Source organism: Salmo trutta, chromosome 16 (assembly GCF_901001165.1).
Source record: "Salmo trutta chromosome 16, fSalTru1.1, whole genome shotgun sequence".
Taxonomy (NCBI): Eukaryota; Metazoa; Chordata; class Actinopteri; order Salmoniformes; family Salmonidae; genus Salmo; species Salmo trutta.
Window position 1 is genome coordinate 59,804,811 of NC_042972.1, and position 25,235 is coordinate 59,830,045.

General features: G+C 42.1%; 1 protein-coding gene across 1 annotated transcript; it reads left to right on the plus strand.

The window, feature by feature from the left end:
• The first annotated feature begins 1,717 nt into the window (after nucleotides 1–1,717).
• On the plus strand, nucleotides 1,718–25,235 carry LOC115151118 (phosphatidylinositol glycan anchor biosynthesis class U protein). The gene is made up of 12 exons (XM_029695126.1): nucleotides 1,718–1,889; nucleotides 2,717–2,781; nucleotides 2,895–2,954; nucleotides 3,198–3,260; nucleotides 4,042–4,151; nucleotides 4,403–4,503; nucleotides 4,608–4,705; nucleotides 6,592–6,746; nucleotides 7,135–7,278; nucleotides 10,134–10,258; nucleotides 20,550–20,692; nucleotides 23,936–25,235. The coding sequence occupies exons 1-12, from the start codon at nucleotides 1,760–1,762 to the stop codon at nucleotides 24,047–24,049; spliced, it is 1,308 nt and encodes a 435-aa protein (XP_029550986.1). The 5' UTR covers nucleotides 1,718–1,759; the 3' UTR covers nucleotides 24,050–25,235.

Below are 25,235 nucleotides of genomic sequence, written 5' to 3' on the forward strand. Positions count from 1 at the left end.
GATGCATCAGTGTTGAGAAATATAAAATCTGAACAACGCACAAATAACTTTTGGGATTCTGATAATCAAGTCACTGCAATTACTGAAAGAAAAACCTAAGAATTGAACATTGGCACAAAGAATAATTTTTCCTGTAAGCTGTTTTTGACCACAGTAAAAGTCCAGCAACACTTTGTATTATTCAAAGCCTCATGAAATGACACCGTATATTCATTCTACAGACCCTACTGAGTATTCCCCACTTCTACATTGGCACAAAGAATAGTTTTTTTTCTATATACTCTACTGTAAGCCCATGATTTGCATTGTGGCCAATGTAACGGTTAGAGTAAAAGTCCAGCAACACTCAATATTATTTAAAGCCCCATGAAATAACACCATATACAGTGCCGTGAAAAAAATATTTGCCCCCTTTGCGATTTTCTCTATTTTTCCATATTTCTGATACTGAATGTTATCAGATCTTCAACCAACACCTAACATTAGATACAGGGAACCTGAGTGAACAAATAACATACTTATTCACAGCACTGTATACATTCTACAGACCTTACTGAGTATTACGTGGGGGGGACTTTTACTGCAGCACCTAGAATAGTTTTTGCACTATAAGCCAATATGTATTCCATATACAGTTATTCACATTGTGTCCAATGGAATGGGTGGAGTAAAAGGCCAGCAACACTTTGTATTATCCAGTGCACCATGAAATTAAACTATATACACTGAGTGTACAAAACGTTAAGAACACCTGCTCTTTCCATGACACAGACTGGCCAGGTGAATCCAGGTGAAAGATATGATCTCTTGTCACTTGTTAAATCCACTTCTATCAGTGGGACATGGATTGAGACATGGATTGTGTATGTGTGCCATTCAGACGGGGAATGGGAAAGGGTGAATGGGAAAGCCAAAATATTGTCCACCACCCAAAGGACATCAAGCCAACTTAACACAACTGTGGAAAGCATTGGAGTCAACATGGGCCAGCATCCCTGTGGAACACCTTTGACGCTTTGTAGAGTCCATGCCCAGACGAATTGAAGCTGGTCTGAGGGCAAAAGGCTATGGAACGCCGTTTGGGTCTTTGTGTGTCAAAAAAATACATGTAAAATAACAATGTGTAAACTATATGCAAATGTTGGCCAATCACAAATAAGGCGCATGTGAAACCAGCTATATGAAAAACATCTCATTCCTCATCACCAACGACTAAGTCATGTCGAACCTTGAAAACATTAGAGACCGCTTTTTAAGTTTTCCCAGCCAAGTGCAACCACCTTTACAACCACCCCAGGAGGATTGGGTGGTTCAAAAGTAGGATTAATTCTAGTAGGTTAGGTAATACCTGGCAAAAATCAACATTAAGTGTGCAACTCAATATTAGGAAGGTCTTCCTAATGTTTGGTATACTCAGTTTACAATCTACAGACCCTACTGAGGATTCCCTATAATACTTTTACTGCAGCATCTATAATAGTTTTTGCTTTATAAACCAGCATTGGGGCATTTATTTGCCCTTGGAAAATAGTTTTAAAACCCAAATGTAACGCAAATGTCACTTAAATATGAACAAATATGAATCATTGTTCATGTTTAGACAGTTATGTTTCATATCATGAATAAATACAGGTTTATTGATATTTTTCTACTATTACGTGGGGGACTTTTATTGAGAAAATTTTCGAAATTCTGTGACCCGGACTTACTTTGTTAGTGTTGCTGACGAGCCGCTGATGGCTTCTTCCTCCCAACAAAGATGGCAGCTCCTTTAACCCTGCTTTTAATTGTAGCTGTAACAATAAGAGCAGTATTATTTAGATCAAGTTTAGCTGAGCTTATACCAGAAAGAGTTGAGGTAGTATCTCCACTAAATGCCTGGAAAAGAGGTAGGCGCTTTATTGATTATCTTTGTAGGGAATTGCTGCTGTTCTGTCTTGCGCTTGCTTGTCAGTATGATGACCCCGGTCGGCTAGCTTGCTATGCAAACCTAGATAGGTGGTTGGACAGCACCACTAAAAGTGTTATTGAGAGTTCTAGTATTGCTGGTTTTAGTGATTCCACAAAGGAATATAGTAATATACATGGGAAGTCAGAGAATAATCAAAGCTAGTTAGCTGCCAATGCATGGTATTTGCAGTTACACGCATTTCGCTACACCCGCAATAACATCTGCTAAACACGTTTATGTGGCCAATAACATTTGTTTTGATGCCTTCTGGAATGGCAATCAATGGAAGGCTATCTAAAAAGCTAAGGAAGCAAGAATGGGTAGCTACTGCAACAGTGATTTCATGCATGTTTGCAATATTTTCTAATACATGCAACAGTGTAATGTGCTGCTGTTCCCTCTACCTATTGACTTTAACCTCAATATCCTGTAAAGAAACGGAATGACAGGGCGGTATATTAATTATTAATCAGACAGTACATTAGCTTGTGCAAGTCTAGCTGACTCAATTCCACGAGATGCAGGTTAGCTATAACAGTTCTGTCGTGGAGTTGAGTCAGCTAGTGCAAGTCAAGCCTTAAGATAGCGTATATAGATTTGGCTTTCATTTTGAAATTGCACTCAAAATGTAAAATGTTCAGGACCAGTTTTTGGACTTAAAAGAACTAGCCCCAGCTATCATGGTTGAGAACAATGTGGACACAACAGGCTATACATTATTTTGGTTCCATAGGTTGATGATATTTTATGGTTTGTTATTTGTAGTTGTGGAAGGCCTGGCTCTCCTGGACCTGGGAGTATCGCCATATGCAGGGGATGTGTTTCATGAGGTCAGTCCCCTCTCGATTCCATTAAACGAGTAACATTGTATCACAATGTGTTGCTTCATCAATTAATACATTCACAAAGTGGTATAATCATGATGTCATCTTATCTCTTTCAGACTCCCCTCATTATATACTTCTTTCACTTTGTTATTGATTATGCAGAGATTGTGTTTATGGTGAGTGCAACCTTTAATATACTTATTCAGTAGTAACACTGTCTATTATGTCACTATACAATTTGAAACCTGTATCAAATTGAGAGTCCAGTGTAATTTGACTGCTAGTTTTGCTCATAGACAATTAGCTGGAAAATACATGGATGCTACAGAGAGACCATAATTAAGTTTGATTCCCAAAGGTCAAATCCATCCATACATCCATCAATTGTGTTATCTTTCTTCTCTCAACCTGCCCCATAGATGGCAGATGCACTCACTGCGGTGGCACTATACCTAGCAGTGAAGGACTACAACAAGACTGTGGTAAGTGACAAATAATGCCAAGATAAATATAATGCAGATCATGATGATGTACTGTGCCATGGGATATTATGCATGTCTGCATGACTTAAAAATATGCTTCAAGGTGCCTTGGGATTTGGTGTTAGACATTTCACTTGCATTATGGGTACAGGAACAACAAGCCTTGGTTTGTGACCTAATAAATACTGCTTACTAAAAGTATTTACTGTGCCTATTTGCTACATAGGCCTTCTATTTTAGAACATAGGCTAAATGTTTGTTTAGCCGCCCCCGTATCTGGTTGTCAGCTGTTGTGACAAACACGGGGGTCTGATAAGTCGAGTCACTTCCTCAAGTGTGCAGTGAATTCAAACTACAGGAAAAGCTGAAATGAGTATCACGTCCTGGCTATATTTTGTCTTCTACTACAAAACATATTTTCACTTATCAAACAAACTTACTAAAATAGGACGTGGCAGGAGTATTCCATCACAGCCATTGTCTAGTGTTAACACGGTGGTTGTTGTGGCGTCCTTTTGATGTTTCAAGATACCCTGGGATTGGGTGTCCGAGAGCATCAAATCAGTGATGCATGTTTGGTAAATTGTGACTCAGACTGATCTACAAATAATAGTGAGTAGTTATTTATGATACAAAGAGATTTGTAGATCAGTTAGTTGGCAGTCAACTGCAATGTTGAAGAACCCCAGAGACTTTTGACTTTGCTGTTGCATTATGGGTTCAGGAACAACACAGACTTGGTGTAGTGACACGGCTAGTGGGGTGTGTGTTTCTGCTCCAGTTCAGGAAACAGAAGTACGCCCTGGAGGCTGAGCGCTATCCTCTGGACTGCCTGGAGCTCATCCGCACCCCCAAAGAGATGTACTACATCCCTCTGAAAGTGGCCATGTTGTAAGTACCAGATAAGGCACAGATCTAGGATCACCTTACTTTCCCCAGTCCTAACCTTAACCACTAGATCAGAATCCAGACTAGATCAGAATCCAGGGTTAACTTCACCCGATTCCACCTGGCTCAACATGGTCAGCTTAAAGAACAGCTCTGTCAACATTCAATTACACCTATGGGTGTCTGCCAGTTTTGGTAAACAAAGTGTTTACAACTTAATGATAACCTTTAGTTTTCGCTCTCTCGCCCTGCAGTTACTTGTTGAACCCTTTCACTATCCTCTCCTGTGTGGCAAAGTCAACCTGCGGGCTTAACAATGCAGTCATCGCACTCTTCATTCTCTGTACAGTAAAAGGTATGTGAACAGCAACAAATGACAAAATAAAAAATATTTTGGTGTGACCCAAACCATGTATTTGCTTGTCGTGTGAATAACTAAATTATTCTCTGATATTGAAGGAAGTTCCTTGATGAGTGCGATATTCTTGGCCTTGGCGACATACCAGTCAATCTACCCCCTCACACTATTTGCCCCAGCACTGCTATACCTACTACAGGTACGTTCGTATCACTCAGCTGAAAGACTCAAGTTGGCCTCTCTTTTCACAAGGTTTCCATCCAATTTGCGACAGGGATCAGTGGTCCCCAGGAGAATGATACCTGCCCGACTGTAAAGTTTGGTGGACGAGGAATAATGGTCTGGAGCTGTTTTTCTTGGTTCGGGCTAGGCCTTAGTTCCAGTGAAGGGAAATCTTAACGCTACAGCATACAATGGCTTTCTGGACGATTCTGTGCTTCCAATTTTGTGGCAACAGTTTGTGGAAGGCCCTTTCCTGTTTCAGCATGACAATTTTTTTAACCTTTTTTTTGTTGTTGTTGATTTAACCTTTATTTAACTAGGCAAGTCAGTTAAGAACAAATTATTATTTACAATGACGTCCTAGGAACAGTGGGTTAACTGCCTTGTTCATTTGCAGAACAACAGATGTTTAACTTGTCAGCTCGGGGATTCGATCTAGCAACCTTTCGGTTACTGGCCCAACGCTCTAACCACTAGGCTACCTGCCGCCCCAAATGACCCCGTGCACAAAGCAAGGTCCATACAGAAATGGTTTGTTGAGATTGGTGTGGAATAACTTGAGCCCTGACCTCAACCCCATCGAACACCTTTGGGATGAATTGGAACGCTGACTGCGAGCCAGGCCTAATCGACCAACATCAATGCCGACCTCACTAATGCTCTTGTGGCTGAATGGAAGCAAGTCCCCGCAGCAATGTTCCAACATCTAGTGGAAAGCCTTCCCGAAGAGTGGAGGCTGTTGTAGCAGCAAAGGGGGGACCAACTCCGTATCATTGCCCGTGATTTTGGAATTAGATGTTCGACGAGCAGGTGTCCACATACTTTTGGTCATGTAGTGTAGCATCGTGTGACTGCAAATTTACCTCGACGTGATGGTTAATCTTTGCCTGACGGCTAAACTGAATTCTTCTGCCACTCTTATGTTCGCTACATACTTCACTTTGAGACTGCCATCATTTAAGTTGTTTGTGGTGACGTCAAAATTATGGGATTTGTACAAAATAAAGTCATCAGCGATTGGATCATCTCTAACCAATGATGCATTTTTAAAACACTGCTTTACTCATGGGTGTTTTGGCTATGGCCCAACCCATCGTTTTCTGGGACCAGTCAGACCGGTTAGAATCTGTTCCATGGGTGTGGCGTACCGTTTGGCTAGCCAGGCAAGGTTATTCTATCAACAATTGTTCAATACATCGTTTCCCCCTCAGTTTGTAGCATAATTAATTGTACCGACACAAAAATAACATTCTGTCGACATTTCTGAAATTATACCGAGTCTTCCTGTTTCTATCACAGCTGTTGTTTTTTAATACACTGACCTGTGGATTGAAACGTGGTTAGTGATATGTGGTCAATCTCGAAAGTCCAAAGTGGCTTCCTCCCCTTGTCGCCTTTCCTTTATATGCATAGACATGAAAACTTTCACCTGCCCAAGTCCTGGTTGATAGGCTAGAACCCATATTGTGGATGCCTATGCTTTCAGTTCATTGGACTTGAAGGAGTCACAGAGTTGAGGCCAAGTTGGACTATTGAGATGCACCCCTGGTGAACATACAAAAATCTGTCCTATCCTTATCCCGTCTACTTCATTGTACTGATCTGTAAGAACTGAACAGGTCACAGGCAGCCTAATAATGAGCTTCCACCTTTCAAGTCTTTTCCACATCAGTGCAAATTAAGGAGAGTAGACCATGAGTCTACGATCAGGTCTTCAGTGTCCATGTTACCTTAGTCATTCTGATCTAAATAAAAGGAAAAACTGATCCTAAATCAGCCCTCCTACTCTGAGCTGTTTGATACATTCTGCCCATGATTTTTAAGCATTTGAAACATTAATTCTCTCCCAAATCTTTCCCACAGAGGTTGTACATCCCAGTGAACTGGCAAAGATCCAGCTTCTGGCTCTTCACAACGCAGTATGCCTTCATGTACCTGGGCAGCCTATGTGTCATGGTCTGTCTGTCCTTCTTCCTGCTCAGCTCCTGGGACTTCCTGTCTTCCGTCTACGGATTCATGTGAGTGATACCAGGGTTGGGGTCATTTCAATTCAAGAATTTACAGAATTTAAATGGGATTGACCCCAACCCTGATGGACACGCTTACTAAGGGAGTTTTTTTCAGCTTGATGTTGTAGACCTTAGCATACAATTACTGTTAATTTGTGCATTGAGAATTCACTAATTGGTGTAAATCTGTTATGAATACGTGTCTTCGGAATATGATTGAGAGAACCTACAACTTTCTCCCTAATGAATAAAGTTAGTCTTTCTTTGTGGGGATGGCATTTACGCCTAGCAGACATATTTGGAAGAAGAGAGACCGCTATGCTACGGAATGTGTTATGAAAGGGCCATTATGTGTTCCTCTCTGACTGTGTGAATGCTGTTCTCTCTATCACCCCAGCCTCTCCGTTCCAGACCTCACCCCCAACATAGGCCTCTTCTGGTACTTCTTTGCCGAGATGTTTGAGCACTTCCGCCTCTTCTTCATCTGCGTCTTTCAGATCAACGTGTTCTTCTACACCATTCCACTCTCCATCAAGCTAAAGTGAGTCCCTCTTCTCTTCAACTCACACTATAGTGACAATAAGGGATTTGTTTTCGTGGTGAAAAAGAGCACAGATCTGTGGGGAGAAAATACAGTAAACCTCATTATCTGGCAGCCTGATTTTAATTGAAAAGATTTCTTCAATGTATGCGCATTGCTCAGTTCAATAAACTAGTTAAATAATTGCCCCCTTATAATGCATATTGTTGAAGAAAAGTTTTAAATTAAATCACATGGCCAGATTGCAATTAGGTTTATGGTATTTTTTTGCACAGATGAAAATGTCACCCAAGTGTTTGGTCTCCTTTCTATGAAGTGGATATTATACTACCACTTGTGTGGTAGTTAATAGTCAGGTTAATGAATTAGTAACCACAATGTTGATGATACCCATTGAGGTACTTAGAATTATTAAACCTGGTTGTGGTCATTGCAATTATGTCAAATGTATGTATTTGTTTGTTAACAAACAGTTTATTTGAGCTAACACTGCCCCACAGTCTACAATGGTTACACAGTTAGACCTGTTTTGAGGCCTATTATAAGATTAACACAGTTGGGGTTTATTTGCAAATCTTTCCAGTTGCATAAGCTTCAAGCTGTTTTATGTAATCATGTTTGCCTACATTGTGATCACCTTGCACCTGGATTGTTGCCATGTAAGAACAGAGGTACAACTTCTACTCACCAAACCAAACATTTCTGACCAGTCAAATCAGACCTAGAAAATATACTGAACTAAAATATAAACACAACATGCAACAATTTCAAGGATTTTACTATACAGTTAATATAAGCAAATCACTCAATTGAAATAAATGAGGCCCTAATCTATGGATTTCACATGCTGGGAAACAGATAAGCATCTGTTGGTCACAGAAATGTAAAAAAGAAAAAGAAAAGGTAGGGGCGTGGATCAGAAAACCAGTTAGTATCTGGTGTGACCACCATTTGCCTCATGCACCGCAATATCTCCTTTGCATAGAGTTGATCAGGCTGTTGATTGTGGCCTGTGGAATGTTGTTCCTTCAGTGGCTGTGCCAAGTTGCTGGATATTGGCGGGAACTGGAACACGCTGTCCTACACGTCGATCCAGAGCATTGCAAACATTCTCAATGGGTGACATGTCTGCTGAGTATGCAAGCCATGGATGAACTGGGACACTTTCAGCTTCCAGGAATTGTGTACAGATCCCTGCGACATGGGGCCATGCATTATCATGTTGAAACATGAGGTGATGGTGGCGGATGAATGACACAACAATGGGCTTCAGGATCTCGTCAAGGTATCTCTGTGCATTCAAATTGCCATCGATAAAATGCAATTGTGTTCGTTGCCAGTAGCTTATGTCTGCCCATACCATAACCCCACTGCCACCATGGGGCACTCTGTTCACAATGTTGACATCAGCAAACAGCTCGCCCACACGACGCCGTACACGCTACGCTGTCTACCATCTGCCTGGTACAGTTGAAACCAGGATTCATCCATGAAGAGCACACTTCTCCAGTAAAGTCGGTTACGACGCCAAACTGCAATCAGGTCAAGACCCTCGTGAGGACGATGAGCACGCTCCTGCAGTCAGCATACCAATTGCACACTCCCTCAACTTTTTAGAGTGGCCTTTTATTGTCCCCAGCACAAGGTGCACCTGTGTAATGATCATGCTGTTTAATCAGCTTCTTGATATGCCACACCTGTCAGGTGGATGGATTATATTGGTAAAGGAGAAATGCTCATTAATATGGATGTAAACAAATTTGTGCACAACATTTTAGAGAAATAGGATTTTTATGCATATGGGACATTTCTGGAATCTTTTTTTTCAGCTCATGAAACATGGGACCAACACTTCACTTGTTGTGTTTTATATATTTTTTTCAGTATACATTCATTTCCATTTCAGTGGATATAATTGCCATTGATGTTCCTGGGAATTATTATGTATATTATTATTGTGGGATACGGACATGAGCCCGTTTTAACCTGTTTTATAATTAGCCTAGTGTTATGTGTTAGATGGAATGCTCTGTGCATTGTATTTGGCTAGAGGGAAAGTACAAAGGGAGCCTATCTCTGAGGGCAAGAACAATTCCATTCGGGTTGAATAGGAGCCATATGTCTGGAGTTAGAGCTGGTACATCGTAATTACTATTTTATACCATTATATACTCCTAATAGGAATTAACTTTATTCTTAGGGATAGAAAGTAGTGTTAGGTTTAAGCTCTTTGTGTATAGTAATTATCTAGTGGACTGCGGTAGACTGCAAGAATGTGAACTCCCCTAACTCCAGGCCTTTCCTGACTGATAAGAAGACTTGAGAGGCGTTGAGGAGTATGAAGGTTCCGGACTCAAGCTTGGATGATAGCACCACCTGCAACAGAGATTGATTGTTCATCCTAGACACAAAAGGGGGTCTAGTTGGGATGGGGGGCCAAGTGTGACGTTATAAACACAATTGCTTGAGACTTTGTATCGTTTTCTTGCAGCTGCATAACTCAGTGTGGTGAATAGGTCTAGTCTGAGCTTTCTTTGGTATTCGTCTGGATTATTGAACCAGAACTTAGAACCTAACATCATGTATTAACGTATATTAATGCACATAAAATGTTATCTAAAGCGACTTACAGTAGTGCGTGCATACATTTGGTATGGGTGGCCCCAGCGGGAATCGAACCCACAACTCTGGTGTTACAACCGCTATGCTCTACTGTGCCACACAGACCACATATACTGTGTGTATATATAATGTATCCCATCTAAACAAGTGACATCTATGCATCCTGTAAATGATTTTGTCTTAAAATTCCTGCCATACAGTAGTAACACTCTGCTGTTCTCTCTCTGTCCCAGGGAGCACCCGGTCTTTTTGATCTTCATGCAGATTGCCATCATCTCCATCTTCAAGTCCTACCCCACCGTGGGCGACATCGCCCTCTACATGGCCTTCCTGCCCGCATGGAACCACCTATACAGATGTGAGAGGTTCCTTCCATAGAGATAGAGTACTTATTTTTGTATCTGTGCCATTATAGCATCTGAGACGGCATGGGCAGCGTCATTGAGGCTGTCTGCATTTTAAAGTAGTCAATTTTCTTCTTCATGATTGGTTGATCCCTCCTGATGACCTGGTTGGACATGATTCCAACAGAGTCACCAGGAGGGATCAGCCAATGAAGTTGGAAGTCCCACCCAGTTGACTATATTAAAATGGTGGAAGCCCTCAATGGAGCTGCCCATGCTAATATGGCCTTTGGCCACTATCATTCTCTATGGTTCCTTCCCATGACCCTTGGGTTGTGTTCAATAGGGCACACCGTAGCAAACTGTTTTGCAACAGAAGATGAACAAAAGCATTACTTATTGGTCAAGTTTAGATAGGACCTCGCCACTTTTCAAAGCTCTTTCTTCCGTTTTGTGCCTACTGATCTCAAGGAGAGTTTTGTAAACATGTTTATTAGATCAAATGTTATTTGTCGCGCCGAATACAACAGGTGGACACCTTACAGTGAAATGCTTACTTCCATGCCCTAACCAACAATGCAGTTTTTTAAAGAATTAAAAAAAGACCTTAAAAAAAATAAGAGTAACAAATAATTAAAGGGCAGCAGTAAAATAACAATAGCGAGGCTATATACAGGGGGCACAGGTTAGTCGAGGTAATTGAGGTAATATGTAGGTGGAGTTATTAAAGTGACTAGGGCGGGGGGGGGGGCAATGCAAATAGTCTGGGTAGCCATTTGATTAAATGTTCAGGAGTCTTATGGCTTGGGGTTAGAAGCTGTTTAGAAGCCTCGTGGACCTAGACTTGGTGCTCCAGTAGCGCTTGCCGTGTGGTAGCAGAGAGAACAGTCTATGACTAGGGTGGCTGGAGTCCTTGATTTGAGTCTTGAATTTTTAGGGGCTTCCTCTGACACCGCCTGGTATAGAGTTCCTGGATGGCAGGAAGCTTGTCCCCAGTGATGTACTGGGCCGTACGCACTACCCTCGGTAAAGCCCCGCCTTATCTCAGCTCACTGGTCACGATAACAACACTCACCCGTAGCACGCGCTCCAGCAGGTATATTTCACTGGTCATCCCCAAAGCCAACACCTCTTTTGGCCGCCTTTCCTTCCAGTTCTCTGCTGCCAATGACTGGAACGAATTGCAAAAATCACTGAAGCTGGAGACTTATATCTCCCTCACTAACTTTAAGCATCAGCTGTCAGAGCAGCTTACCGATCACTGTACCTGTACACAGCCAATCTGTAAATAGCACAACCAATTAACTCATCCCCATGTTATTTTTGTTGTTGTTGCTCTTTTGCACCCCAGTATCTCTACTTCTGCACATCTGTTCACTCCAGTGTTAATGCTAAATTGTAATATTTTTCGCCACTATGTCCTTACCTCCCTAATCTTACTACATTTGCACACACTGTACAAAGATTTTTCTATTGTGTTACTGATTGTATGTTTGTTTATTCCATGTGTAACTCTGTGTTATGTCGCACTGCTTTGCTTTATCTTGGCGAGGTCACTGTTGTAAATGAGAACTTGTTCTCAACTGGCCTACCTGGTTAAATAAAGGTGAATAAAGAAACTGGTTGGTATTACAGACTCAGACAGGGAGAGGTTAAAATGTCAGTGAAGACACTTGCCAGTTGGTGAGCGCATGCTCGGAGTACACGTCCTGGTAATCCATCTGGCCCTGTGGCCTTGTGAATGTTGACCTGTTTAGAGGTCTTACTCACATCGACTGCGGAGAGTGTGATCACACAGTCGTCCGGAACAGCTGATGCTCTCATGCATGTTTCAGTCTTACTTGCCTCGAAGCGAGCATAGAAGTAATTTAGCTCGTCTGGTAGGCTCGTGTCACTGGGCAGCTCTCGGCAGTGCTTCCCTTTGTAGTCTGTAATAGTTTGCAAGCCCTGCCACATCCAACGAGCGTCAGAGCCGGTGTTGTACGATTCGATCTTAGTCCTGTATTGACGCTATGCCTGTTTGATGGTTCGTCGGAGGGCATAGCGGGATTTCTTATAAGCTTCCGGGTTAGAGTTCCGGCTGCTGTTCTATCCTGCCAATGCAGTGTAAAACCCGCCAGCTGTACGATGTTCATGTCGTCGTTCAGCCACGACAGATGACGTTGGACATGGTGTGTGTGCTCCTTAACATTGTGAGTCCCTAATATTGTAGTGCAGTAATCCTCAAGCCTCAAAACCGCAGTACTGCAAGTACAGAGAAGGTTCTACGCTTGGCCCTGACCCCTTCATTGTTTTCTGATGTAGAGGAACTGGATTGCAAGCAATGTTCCCTCTAAGCTGAGCGTGTGATCGCAGTAGCCCAAGACTGCCACACAGCTCCTCCGGCACTGCCACGCAGAGCGCAGAAGAAATATCAGCCCACAGAGAGAAGCACAAGATTGAACTTCACTCAACTTTCTAGAGTTTTCTCAGTCTGTTAGTTTATCAACGTTTCCCTTTACTGTGGCAATTGTGATTGAATCAAACTAATATTGGCCAATTTCTATGCCACATACCGAAACAAAGCGAGAGATTATGCAAGAGATTTTGTTGTAGGCAGAACACATCCGAGTATGAGTCTATTGGGCATGACTCGGCCGTATTCTACACAGACCGGTGCGGCATAACTAATTAGAGCTGCAGTAGGCTTATATGCAAATTGACCATTGCCATATATGGATCTGTGCCATTTACTTTGAACTGGACTGTGTTTACAGCTGTGGTCATCATTTAGATGTGCTTGTTTTGAGATCAAAGCAAGAGCTGCATGTAGCCATGTGTGCACATTTTGTTCATATCCTTTGCTAGTTAGTGAGTTATTAGCCCAGTTATAGATCATTTGTAGTCAGCAATAGGGGAGTGATTGTTTCCTACAAGAGCATAAAACGTGCACATTTCTAGACATCTTTGAAAAAGTGAAAAGATTTGGCATGGGTCCTCAGATCCTCAAAGTTTTATCGCTGCACCATTGAGTACCTGTACCGAAGCGCCAAGTCTTGGTCCAAAAGGCTTCTTAACAGCTTCTACCCCCAAGCCATAAGACTCCTGAACAGCTAATCAAATGGCTACTCGGACTATTTGCATATTTGATTTATTTAAATTTTATTTAACCTTTATTTAACTATGCAAGTCAGTTAACCTCCCTGGGCAAGGTGGGACGTTTGCCTAGTCAACAGCCAGTGGAATCGTGTGGCGCGAAATACAAATACCTCAAATGCTATAACTTCAATTTCTCAAACATATGACTATTTTACACCATTTTAAATACTGCCCCCTAGCCCCAACAGGTTAAGAACAAATTCTTATTTACACTGACGGCCTACCCCGTCCAAACCCTAAACAGGACGATGCTGATCCAATTGTGCGCCGCCCTATGGGACTCCTAATCACGGCCAGTTGTTTTACAGCCTGGAATCGAACCAGGGTCTGTAGACCACTGCGCCACTCGGGAGCCCATTGCATTGTCCCCCATCCCCTATTTTCTGCTGCTGCTACTCTCTGTTAATTATCTATGCACAGTTACTTTACCTATATGTACATATTACCTCGACTAACCTGTGCCCCCGCACATTGACTCTGTACCAGTACCCCCCCCCCTGTATAAAGTCTCACTACTGTTATTTTACTGCTGCTCTTTTATTATTTATTTTTCAACAACAAAAAATATATTTTTTGACTTACCGCATATTTTTCTTAACTGCATTGTTGTTTAAGGGCTTGTAAGTAAGGTTTCACTGTAAGGACTACACCTGTTGTATTCGGTGCATGTGACAAATACAATTTGATTTGATCTCTAACTGCCATCTAGTGGACGAACTGGGAGTCAGACAGGGGATATATTTATATCAGTGGATAGATGGACTTCAAATTTCTCCTTGTATCTAAGATGAAAAATGACTAGGTTCCTATGGGAATTTGTTTAGACCGCCACCATTGTGTAAAAAGGAAAAAAAATATACCTTTTCTTTTAAATCTTCTTGGAACACTAAATTACATTTTAGTCATTTAGCAGACTCTCTTATCCAGAGCGACTTAGTTAGTGCATTCATCTTAAAATAGCTAGGTGGGACGACCACATATCACAGGCATAGAAAGCACATTTTTCTTCAATGTACAGTTAAAGTCGGAAGTTTACATACACCTTAGCCAAATGCATTTAAACTCAGTTTTCACAATTCCTGACATTTAATCCTAGTAAAAATTCCCGGTCTTAGGTCAGTTATGATCACCGCTTTATTTTAAGAATGTGAAATGTCAGTATAATAGTCGCAAGAATGATTTATTTCAGCTTTCATTTCTTTCATCATTCCCAGTGGGTCAGAAGTTTACATACACTCAATTAGTATTTGGTAGCATTGCCTTTAAATTGTTGGGTCAAATGTTTCGGGTAGCCTTCATCAATTCCTCCTGACAGAGCTGGTGTAACTGAGTCAGGTTTGTAGGCCTCCTTGCTCGCACACACTTTTTCAGTTCTGCCCACACATTTTCTATATAATTGAGGTCAGGGCTTTGTGATGGTCACTCCAATACCTTGACTTTGTTGCCCTTAAGCCATTTTGCCACAACTTTGGAAGTATGCTTGGGGTCATTGTCCATTTGGAAGACCCATTTGCAACCAAGCTTTAACTTCCTGACTGATGTCTTGAGATGTTGCTTCAATATATCCATATAATATTCCATCCTCATGATGCCATCTATTTTGTGAAGTGCACCAGTCCCACCTGCAGCAAAGCACTCCCACAACATGATGCTGCCACCCCTGTGCTTCACGGTTGGGATGGTGTTCTTCGGCTTACAAACCTCCCCCTTTTTCCTCCAAACATAACAATGGTCATTATGGCCAAAAAGTTATATTTCTGTTTCATCAGACCAGAGGACATTTCTCCAAAAAGTACCATCTTTGTCCCCATGTGCAGTTGCAAACTGTTGTCTGGCTTTTTTATGGCGATTTTGGAGCAGTGGCTTCTTCCTTGCTGAGCGGCCTTTCAGGTTATGTCGAATTAGGACTCGTTTTACTGTGGATATAGATACTTTTGTACCTGTTTCCCCCAGGATCTTCACAAGGTGCTTTGCTGTTGTTCTGGGATTGATTTGCACTTTTCGCACCAAAGTACGTTAATCTCTAGGAGACAGAATGCGTCTCCTTCCTGAGCAGTATGACGGCTGCGTGGTCCCATGGTGTTTATACTTGCGTACTATTGTTTGTACAGATGAATGTGGTACCTTCAGGCGTTTGGAAATTGTTCCCAAGGATGAACCAGACTTTTGGAGGTCTACAATTGTTTTCTGAGGTCTTGGCTGATTTCTTTTGATTTTCCCATGATGTCAAGCAAAGAGGCACTGAGTTTGCCTTGAAATACATCCACAGGTACACCTCCAATTGACTCAAATGATGTCAATTAGCCTATCAGAAGCTTCTAAAGGCACAGACAACTTTGTATATGTAAACTTCTGACCCACTGGAATTGTGATACTGTGAATTATAAGTGAAATCTGTCTGTAAACAATTGTTGGAGAAATGACTTGTGTCATGCATAAAGTAGATGCCCTAACTGACTTGCCAAAACTATAGTTTGTTAACAAGACATTTGTGGTGGTTGAAAAACGAGTTTTAATGACTCCAACCTAAGTGTATGTAAACTTCCGACTTCAACTGTAGCTGTCAGTAGAGTCAGCGCTAGAAGGGGGGATAGGGGGGTGAAGTGCAAGTGCTGGTTAAGTCTTACATGTTTTGTGGTGGGGGTCGAGATGAGTATTATTTAACATATTGTTTGAAGAGGTAGGGTTTCAGATATTTTCGGGAAGATGGGCAGGGACTAGCTTCAGGGGGAAGCTGGTTCCACCATTGGGTTGCCAGGACAGAGAAGAGCTTGGACTGGGCTGAGCAGGAGCTCAGTGGGAGGGCCAAGAGACCGGAGGTGGCAGAACGGAATGCTCAGGTTGGGGTGTAGGGTTTGAGCATAGCCTGAAGGTAAGGAGGGGCAGTTCCTCTTTATGGCACAAGCTAAGAGCCCAGCCAAGAGTGAGTTGCAGTAGTCCAGACAGGAGAGGACAAGTGCCTGGATTAGGACCTGCACCGCTTCCTGTGTAAGGTAGATTCGTACTATAAGGATGTTGTAGAGCATGAGCCTGCAGGAGCGGGTCACTGCTTTGATGTTTGTAGAGAACAACAGGGTGTTGTCCAAGGTCATGCCAAGGTTCTTTGCAATCTGGGAGGGTGACACTGGATATGTCAACTGTGATGGAGAGGTCTTTGAGCGGGCAGGCCTTCCCCGGGAGTAAGAGCAGTTCTGTCTTGTTGAGGTTTTTTTTCTTTATTTTTTTGTAAACCTTTATTTAACAAGGCAAGCTTGAGGTAGGCTGGGGTGGAGGGCCGACATCCAAGTTGAGATATCAGCCAGGCACGCAGAGATGCGTGTCGCCACCTGGGTGTCAGAAGGGAGGGAAGGAAAAAAGTAGAATGTCATCCACATAGCAATGATAGGAGAGACCATGTGATGATATACGGAGCTGAGTGACTTGGTGTATAAAGAGAAGAGGAAACGGCCTAGAACTGAGCCCTGGGGGACACCAGTAGTGAGATCACATGGTGCAGACACAGATCCTCCCCACACCACTTGGTAGGAGGATCTGATGGTTCACGGTGTTGAAGGCAGCGGATAGATCTAGGAGGATGAGAACAGAGAGAGTCAGCTTTGGCAGTGCGGAGAGCCTCCGTGAAGAGAGTGGTTACTGATAGTAAGGAGTCAGTAATGCTAACTGTTTCAGGTTTACCCTTTTATGAACTGGAGTATTTATTATTGACATGAGGTATGATAAAGACATTAACACATTGATTGATCAAGAACCTAATGCATTGCACCATCATGATTTGGCTTGCAATAATTCAGAAAATGTATTATTTATGAGTTAGGGGTAACTCCTACAAGAAAAAACATTTTGGCCTCTTATCAGAAAGGAATGTTATGACTAGATTATTTACAGTACCAGTCAAAAGTTAGGACACACCTACTCATTCAAGGGTTTTTCTTTATTTTTACTATTTTCTACATTACATTACAATAGTGAAGACATCAAAACTATGAAATAATACATATGGAATCATGTAGTAACCAAAAAAGTCTTAAACAAATCTAAATATATTTGAGATTCTTCAAATAGCCACCCTTTTCCTTGATGACAGCGTTGCACACTCTTGGCATTCTCTCAACCAGCTTCATCTTGAATGCTTTTCCCACATATGCTGAGCAGTTGTTGGCGGATTTTTCTTCACTCTGCAGTCCAATTCATCCCAAACCGTCTCAATTGGGTTGAGGTCAGGTGATTGCGGAGGCCAGGTCATCTGATGCAGCAGTTCATCGCTCTCCTTCTTGGTCAAATAGCCCTTACACAGCCTGGAGGTGTGTCGGGTCATTGTCCTGTTGAAAAACAAATGATAGTCCTACAAAGCACAAACCAGATGGGATGGCGTATCGCTGCAGAATGCCTTGAATTCTAAATAAATCAGTGTCACCAGCAAAGCACCATCACACCACCACCTCCATGCTTCACGGTGGGAACCACACATGCGGAGATCATCCGTTCACCTACTCTGTGTCTCACAAAGACACGGTGGTTGGAATCAAATTTGGACTCATCAGACCAAAGGACAGATTTCCACCGGTCTAATGTCCATTGCTCATGTTTCTTGGCCCAAACAAGTCTCTTCTTCTTATTGGTGTCCTTTACTAGTAGTTTCTTCACGCAATCTCCTCTGAACAGTTGTCTGTTACTTGAACTCTGTGAAGCATTTATTTGGGCTGCGATTTCTGAGGCTGGTAACTCTAACGAACTTATCCTCTGCAGCAGAGGTAACTCTGGGTCTTCCTTTTCTGTCGACCCTCATGAGAGCCAGTTTCATCATAGTGCTTGATGGTTTTCGTCACTGCACTTGAAGGAAATGTCAAAGTTCTTGAAATGTTCCAGAATGACTGACCTTCATGTCTTAAAGTAATGATGGACTGTCATTTCTCTCTGCTTATTTGAGCTGTTCTTGCCGTAATATGGACTTGGTCTTTTACCAAATAGGGCTATGATCTGAATACCACCCCTACCTTGTCACAACACAACTGATTAACTCAAATGTATTAAGAAGGAAAGAAATTCCACAAATTAACTTTTAAGAAGGCACACCTGTTAAATGAAATGCGTTTCAACTGACTACCTCATGAAGCTGGTTGAGAGAATGCGAAGAGTGTGCAAAGCTGTCATCAAGGCAAAGGGTGGCTATTTGAATAATCTCAAATATATTTTGATTTGTTTAACACTTTTTTTGGTTACTACATGATTCCATATGTGTCATTTCATGATTTTGATGTCTTCAATATCATTCTACAATGTAGAAAATAGTAAAAATAAAGAACCTTTGAATGAGTAGCTGTGTCCAAACTCTTTTGACTGGTACTGTACACTGAACAAAAAATATAAACGCAACAATATTTATTTTACTGAGTTAATATAAGGAAATCAGTCATTTTAAATTCATTCATAAGGCCCTAGTCTATGGATTTTACATGACTGGGAATACAGATTTGCATCTGTTGGTCACAGATGCCTTTTTTTTAAAAGCAGTGGCGAGGATTAAAAAAAACAGTATCTGGTGTGACCACCATTTTCCTCATGCAGAGCGAAACATCTTCTTTGCATAGAGTTGATGAGGTGGAATGTTGTCCCACTCCTCTTCAATGGCTGTGTGAAGTTGCTGGATATTGACAAGAACTGGAGCATGCTGTCGATCCAGAGCATCCCAAACATGCTCAATGGGTGACTTGTCTGGTGAGTATGGAGGCCATGGAAGAACTGGGACATTTTCAGCTTCCAGGAATTGTGTACAGATTCCTCCAACATGGGGACATAAATTATCATACTGAAACATTAAGTTATGGCGGCGGATGAATGGCACAACAATGGGCATAAGAATCTTGTCACGGTATCTCTGTATTCAAATTGCCAACAATAAAATGCAATTGTGTTTGTTGTCCGTAACATATGCCTGCCCATACCATAACCCTATCGCCACCATACGGAAACTATGTTCACAACATTCATATCAGCAAACTGCTCGCCCACACAACGCCTTACACGCCGTCTGCCATCTGCCCGGTACAGTTGAAACCAGGATTCATCCGTGAAGAGCACACTTCTCCAGCGTGCCAGTGGTCAACGAAGGTGAACATTTGCCCACTGAAGTCGGTTCTGACGCCAATCTGCAGTCAGGTCAAGACCCTGGTGAGGACGACGAGCTGATGCGTTTCCTTGAGACGGGTTTTTCACCGTTTGTGCAGAAATGTTTCGGTTGTGCAAACCCGCAGTTTCATCAGCTGTCCGGGTGGCTGGTCTCAGACAAGCCGGATGTGGAGGTCCTGGGCTTGCGTGGTTACACGTGGTTGTGAGGCTGGTTGGACATACTGCCAAATTCTCTAAAACCACTTTGGTAGCAAAATGAACATTACATTTTATGGCAACCGCTCCGGTGGACATTCCTGCTGTAAGCATGCCAATTGCACACTCCCTCAAAACTTCAGACATGTGGCATTGTGTTGTGGGACAAAAATGCACATTTTAGAGACCCCCTTTCTGGGGTCTTTTTATTTCAGCTCATGAAACATGGGACCATGTTGCATTTGTCTTTTTGTTCAGTATAGTACACTGAGTGTACAAAACATTAAGAACACCTGCACTTCCCATGAGACTGACCAGGTGAAAGCTATGGTCCCTTATTGATGTCACTTGTTAAATCCACTTCAATCAATGAAGATGAAGAGGAGGAGACAGGTTAAAGAAGGCTTTTTAAGCCTGGAGACAATTGAGACATGGATTGTGTATGTGGGCTATTCAGAGGGTGAATGGGCAAGACAAAATATTTAAGTGCCTTTGAACAGGGTATGGTGGTAGGTGTCAGGTGCACCAGTTTGTGTCAAGAACTGCAAAGCTCCTGGGTTTTTCACACTACAGTTTCCCGTGTGTCTCAAGAATGGTTCACAACCCAAAGGAAATCCAGCCAACTTGACACAACTGTGGGAAACATTGGTGTCATAATGGGCCATCATCCCTGTCGAACACGTTCGACACCTTGTAGCGTCTATGCCCTGATGAATTGAGGCTGTTCTGAGTGCGTGTGGGGGGGGGGGGGGGGTGCAACTCAATATTAGGAAGGTGTTCTTAATGTTTTGTACACTCAGTGTATATTCATTTATTTGATGTCTTTATTTTCCTTGTGTCTTCCAGTTTTGAGAAATATATTTCTGGTGTCGGTTGTGTTGTTGGCTTGCTCCGCCTTGTTCCCCGTCCTCTGGCACCTCTGGATCTACGCTGGCAGTGCCAACTCCAACTTCTACTACGCCATCACGCTGCTCTTCAATGTGGCACAGGTGAGTGGGCTGGCATAGGCAGCAAGGCTGGGTAAGCTAGCATGGGAACAGGCAACTTCAGTGTATTTTTCAGCTAATCCTAGTGCAGGGATCATCAACTAGATTCAGCCGCAGGCCATTTTTTTTTTTTCTTGAGCGGATGGTCGGAGGGCTGAAACATAATGACAAATAATTTGTAGACTGCAAATTGACCGCAAGGAGCCCAAACAGATATGTTTGACTAAAACATAATCATTTCAAACCTTGCTTACATTTGTATACAATCACGTGTCTCTCTCTTATGTGTGGGAATAGTTGGAAACAAATTTCTTAAATGAAAATATTTCCTGGTGTTTTTAAAGTCTTATGTCCAACAATAAAACTATATATTTTTTTGCTCAAATCTTTGGGGGCCAAATAAAACCACCCATGGTCCAAATTCGGCGCACGGGCCACCAGTTGGGGACCCTGTCCTTGGGTATGGACAAGTCTTTTTCCTTGGGATTGAAATGCTAGTAGTATCATATTTAACATTGTTGGTCTTGAGCTAGGGTATGTTAACTGCCACAGCCTGCTATACCCAAATGACACCCCTGGGGCATCTCACCAACATCAGTGAGTCTGGATATGGACCAGAATTGGTCACGTTTGTATGTAAAAGAGGCTTATGATGTCACCAATAATGAGTAGTGGAGTCAGTAAAAAAAAGTTAGACTTATTCGGGGACCTTCCCATTGTTAAGCCCCCAGATAGACATTCTAAATAAACAACAGCCATTTTGCATTTGACAACCGCAGATACTGTTTCCTTCAGTGTCAGTTAACACTCACAAATCCCTTGTCTGGAGTTGAAATCATCGTAGTACAGAGCAAATACTTAATTACAGAGGGGACCGGAATGCAGGAATGTTTATCCTCGGCCATGTCCTTCACTAATTCATGGTGTCTGACATCTGCTCTGGAACAGATGACGTAGAAACCAAGGTTTTGGGTTACCTGTCAGAGTATGACTATGATATCACTGTCTAACACTGTTTAATGGAGAGGCCGGTAAACTGGGTGTAAGACGCTTTGGGATAAAATAGCAAATTTTAGTCCATTGAGACTTTTCTTCCTGGTCTTCTCAGCTAAGGACATAAGCAGGATCCGCAAAGACTGAACAAACACTCTATTTTCATCTCCAGAGCAGAAAATGGCATCTTGGGGGGGTCATTCATAATTTGACGGTGTTGGTTCGAACAAAACAAGGCACTTATTAGGTTCACACAGTACTCTGGGCACATAATAGCATACATTATAGCTGATACTGAGGCCATTTGGACTATTATGGAAGGATTCCCAGATGAAGCCTATTCAGAGACTTCCCAGTCTGCTCAATTATACACTTGAGCAGACTATTTATAAAAACTGATCTGTTAACATATGTTGTTTTCGTAGTTGTGAATGGTATTTAGATAACCGGTGTTAGATTGTGGTAAACCTGCCTGTCAGTTTTGAGAGAAACAATCTGAGATTAACCTGGTCAGTTTTGCTAGCTGACCACTTTGGCTGACACATATTTCTCTGATAGTATGCAGGTTGACTTTGCCTGAGATTACATCATTTCAAAAGGAAGGTGAAGGCCTAACCATTCCACACATGGTTTGGAGATGCTCCCAGAATTTTTATGAAGCAATGTTTAAAATGTACAGGTTATATAAGATGTAATATATTACAGTCGTATGAAAAAGTTTGGGCACCCCTGACAATTTCCATGATTTCCATTTATAAATAATTGGGTTTTTGGATCAGCAATTTAATTTTGATCTATCAAATACCTGATGGACACAGTAATATTTCAGTAGTGAAATGAGGTTTATTGGATTAACAGATGTGCAATATGCATCAAAACAAAATTAGACAGATGCATAAATTTGGGCACCCCAATAGAAAAATCACATCAATATTTAGTAGAGCCTCCTTTTGCTAAAATAACAGCCTCTAGATGCTTCCAATAGCCTCTAATGAGAGTCTGGATTCTGGATGAAGGTATTTTGGACCATTCCTCCTTACAAAACTTCTCCAGTTCAGTTAGGTTTGATGGTTGCCGAGCATGGACAGCCCGCTTCAAATCATCCCACAGATTCTCAATGATATTCAGGTCTGGGGACTGGGTTGGCCATTCCAGAACATTGTACTTGTTCCTCTGCATAAATGCCCGGGTAGATTTTGAGCAGTGTTTTGGGTCGTTGTCTTGTTGAAATATCCAGCCCCGGCATAACTTCAACTTTGTGACTGATTCTTGAACATTATTCCCAAGAATCTGCTGATATTGAGTGGAATCCATGCGACCCTCAACTTTTAACAAGATTCCCAGTACCGGCACTGGCCACACAGCCCCACAGCATGATGTAACCCCCACCAAATTTTACTGTGGGTAGCAAGTGTTTTTCTTTTGCCGCCATGCATAACGTCCCTTGTTATGACCAAATAACTCAATCTTTGTTTCATCAGTCCACAGCACCTTATTCCAAAATGAAGCTGGCTTGTCCAAATGTGTGTTTGCATACCTCAAGCGACTCTGTTTGTGGCGTGTGTGCAGAAAAGGCTTCTTCCGCATCACTCTCCCATACAGCTTGTGCAAAGTGCGCTGAATTGTTTAACGATGCACAGTGACACCATCTGTAGCAAGATGATGTTGTAGGTCTTTGGAGGTGGTCTGTGGGCTGTTTTTGACCGTTCTCACCATCCTTTGCCTCGCCGATATTTTACTTGGCCTGCCACTTCTGGCCTTAACAAGAACTGTGCCTGTGGTCTTCCATTTCCTCACTATGTTCCTCACAGTGGACACTGACAGCTTACATCTCTGCGATAGCTTTTTGTAGCCTTCCTCTAAACCATAATGTTGAACAATCTTTGTTTTCAGGTCATTTGATAGTTTTTTTGAGGCCCCCATGTTGCCACTCTTCAGAGGAGAGTCAAAGAGAACAACAACTTTCAATTGGCCACCATAAATACCTTTTCTCATGATTGGATGCACTTGTCTATGAAGTTCAAGGCTTAATGAGCTCACCAAACCAATTGTGTGTTCCAATGAATCAGTGCTAAGTAGTTACAGGTATTCAAATCAACAGAATGACAAGGGTGCAGCCTCAGAGGGGTGCCCAAACTTTTTCATACGACTGTATATAGCTTGTAGCTGTGAAATCAGTTTTATGGGAGCACAGTACCTATAACTGTTGAATTTCAACTAATCACAGATGGATATTACTTTGCTTCTTCTCAGATCTTGCTGGTGTCGGACTACTTCTATGCGTACCTGCGGCGAGAGCACCACCTGACCCATGGCTTGTACCTGAAGAGGAAAGACGGCAGCGAGGCCACTCTGGTTCTCAAGTAGACGACACAAACTCTCACACACACTTGCACGCACACACGCACACAGACAGGGATGGGACATGGGTGACAGACCCATACCTGACTGACAGTGACTCTGAACATTACCCCACCCTTTGAGTTCTTATTTCTGAGGTCTTACTTTTAAGCAAACATCCCAACCAACCAACCCCCTGCTCCCCCATAGACCAAAGCCTTAGTGTTTCTGAAGTTCCTTCTGGTACAGAAATGAAGGATGGAGCAGACATGGAGTTGAAGAGGGTGGGATGGAAGATGGGTGCCTTTTGCTCTTTCCATGCTCTGTCGCTCCAGTGAGTAGGCGACAAATCTTGTTGTGGCGGGTAGGTGATGGTGTTGCTTGTCCTTTTCTTTTGCTTCATTTGGTCAGTTTTTTTCCTGGATTTATTTTCTTATGCTTTTAGGAATTGCTGTCACTCATTGAAAACAAGCAGATAACTTGAGCAGATGTGAGCCTTTGGGTACTTGGGATCACACAGGAACCAGACAGTTCTGCATTTAGGCTGTTTAGGGTGTCGGTTGAACATAAACCACAGGGGCTTGTCAGTCAATCTAGTGTTTACTGGAAGAAACAGCCTCCACATCTGGGTCGTGTTCATTAGGGCGCGCAACTGAAAATGTGTAAAAAATATTATTTAAAATTTTTGTCCAAGTAGTCCACCTCTGTTCCAGTATGTTGTCTTCTGTTTAGTGCCTAATGAACAAAACCCTTTATATTGTGTTTACTAATACACTTAACACTTTGTCCTACAATAACTGTGTACAAAATGTTGCTACGTTGGTACTCTTCTCTCAATGGATATCTGATGGGCCTAACTACTGCATTGTCACTATTTGCAATACTATAGGAAAAAGATATCGGTATAAGACGCCTGTTTACTGGAGTATCTTATCTGAGAAAAATGTAGTCTGATAACCCTGTACCCAGTGAAAATGAGATATGATCTGGATTCCTCACTATCTGAACTCTCGTGATGGATCACATTCAACAAGCAATGTTCATGTATGCCATGTTTGTGTACATATACAGTATTTAATTGACAGCACTAATTTTGTTCAACATTTTTTTTCTTCTATAATTTTCTAAATGGAGGACTACTTTAGTTGTTTTGATATGTTTCTGTAATTTTTTTTCTTCATGATATTAAAGACCAGGGTGATTTTAAAACAGA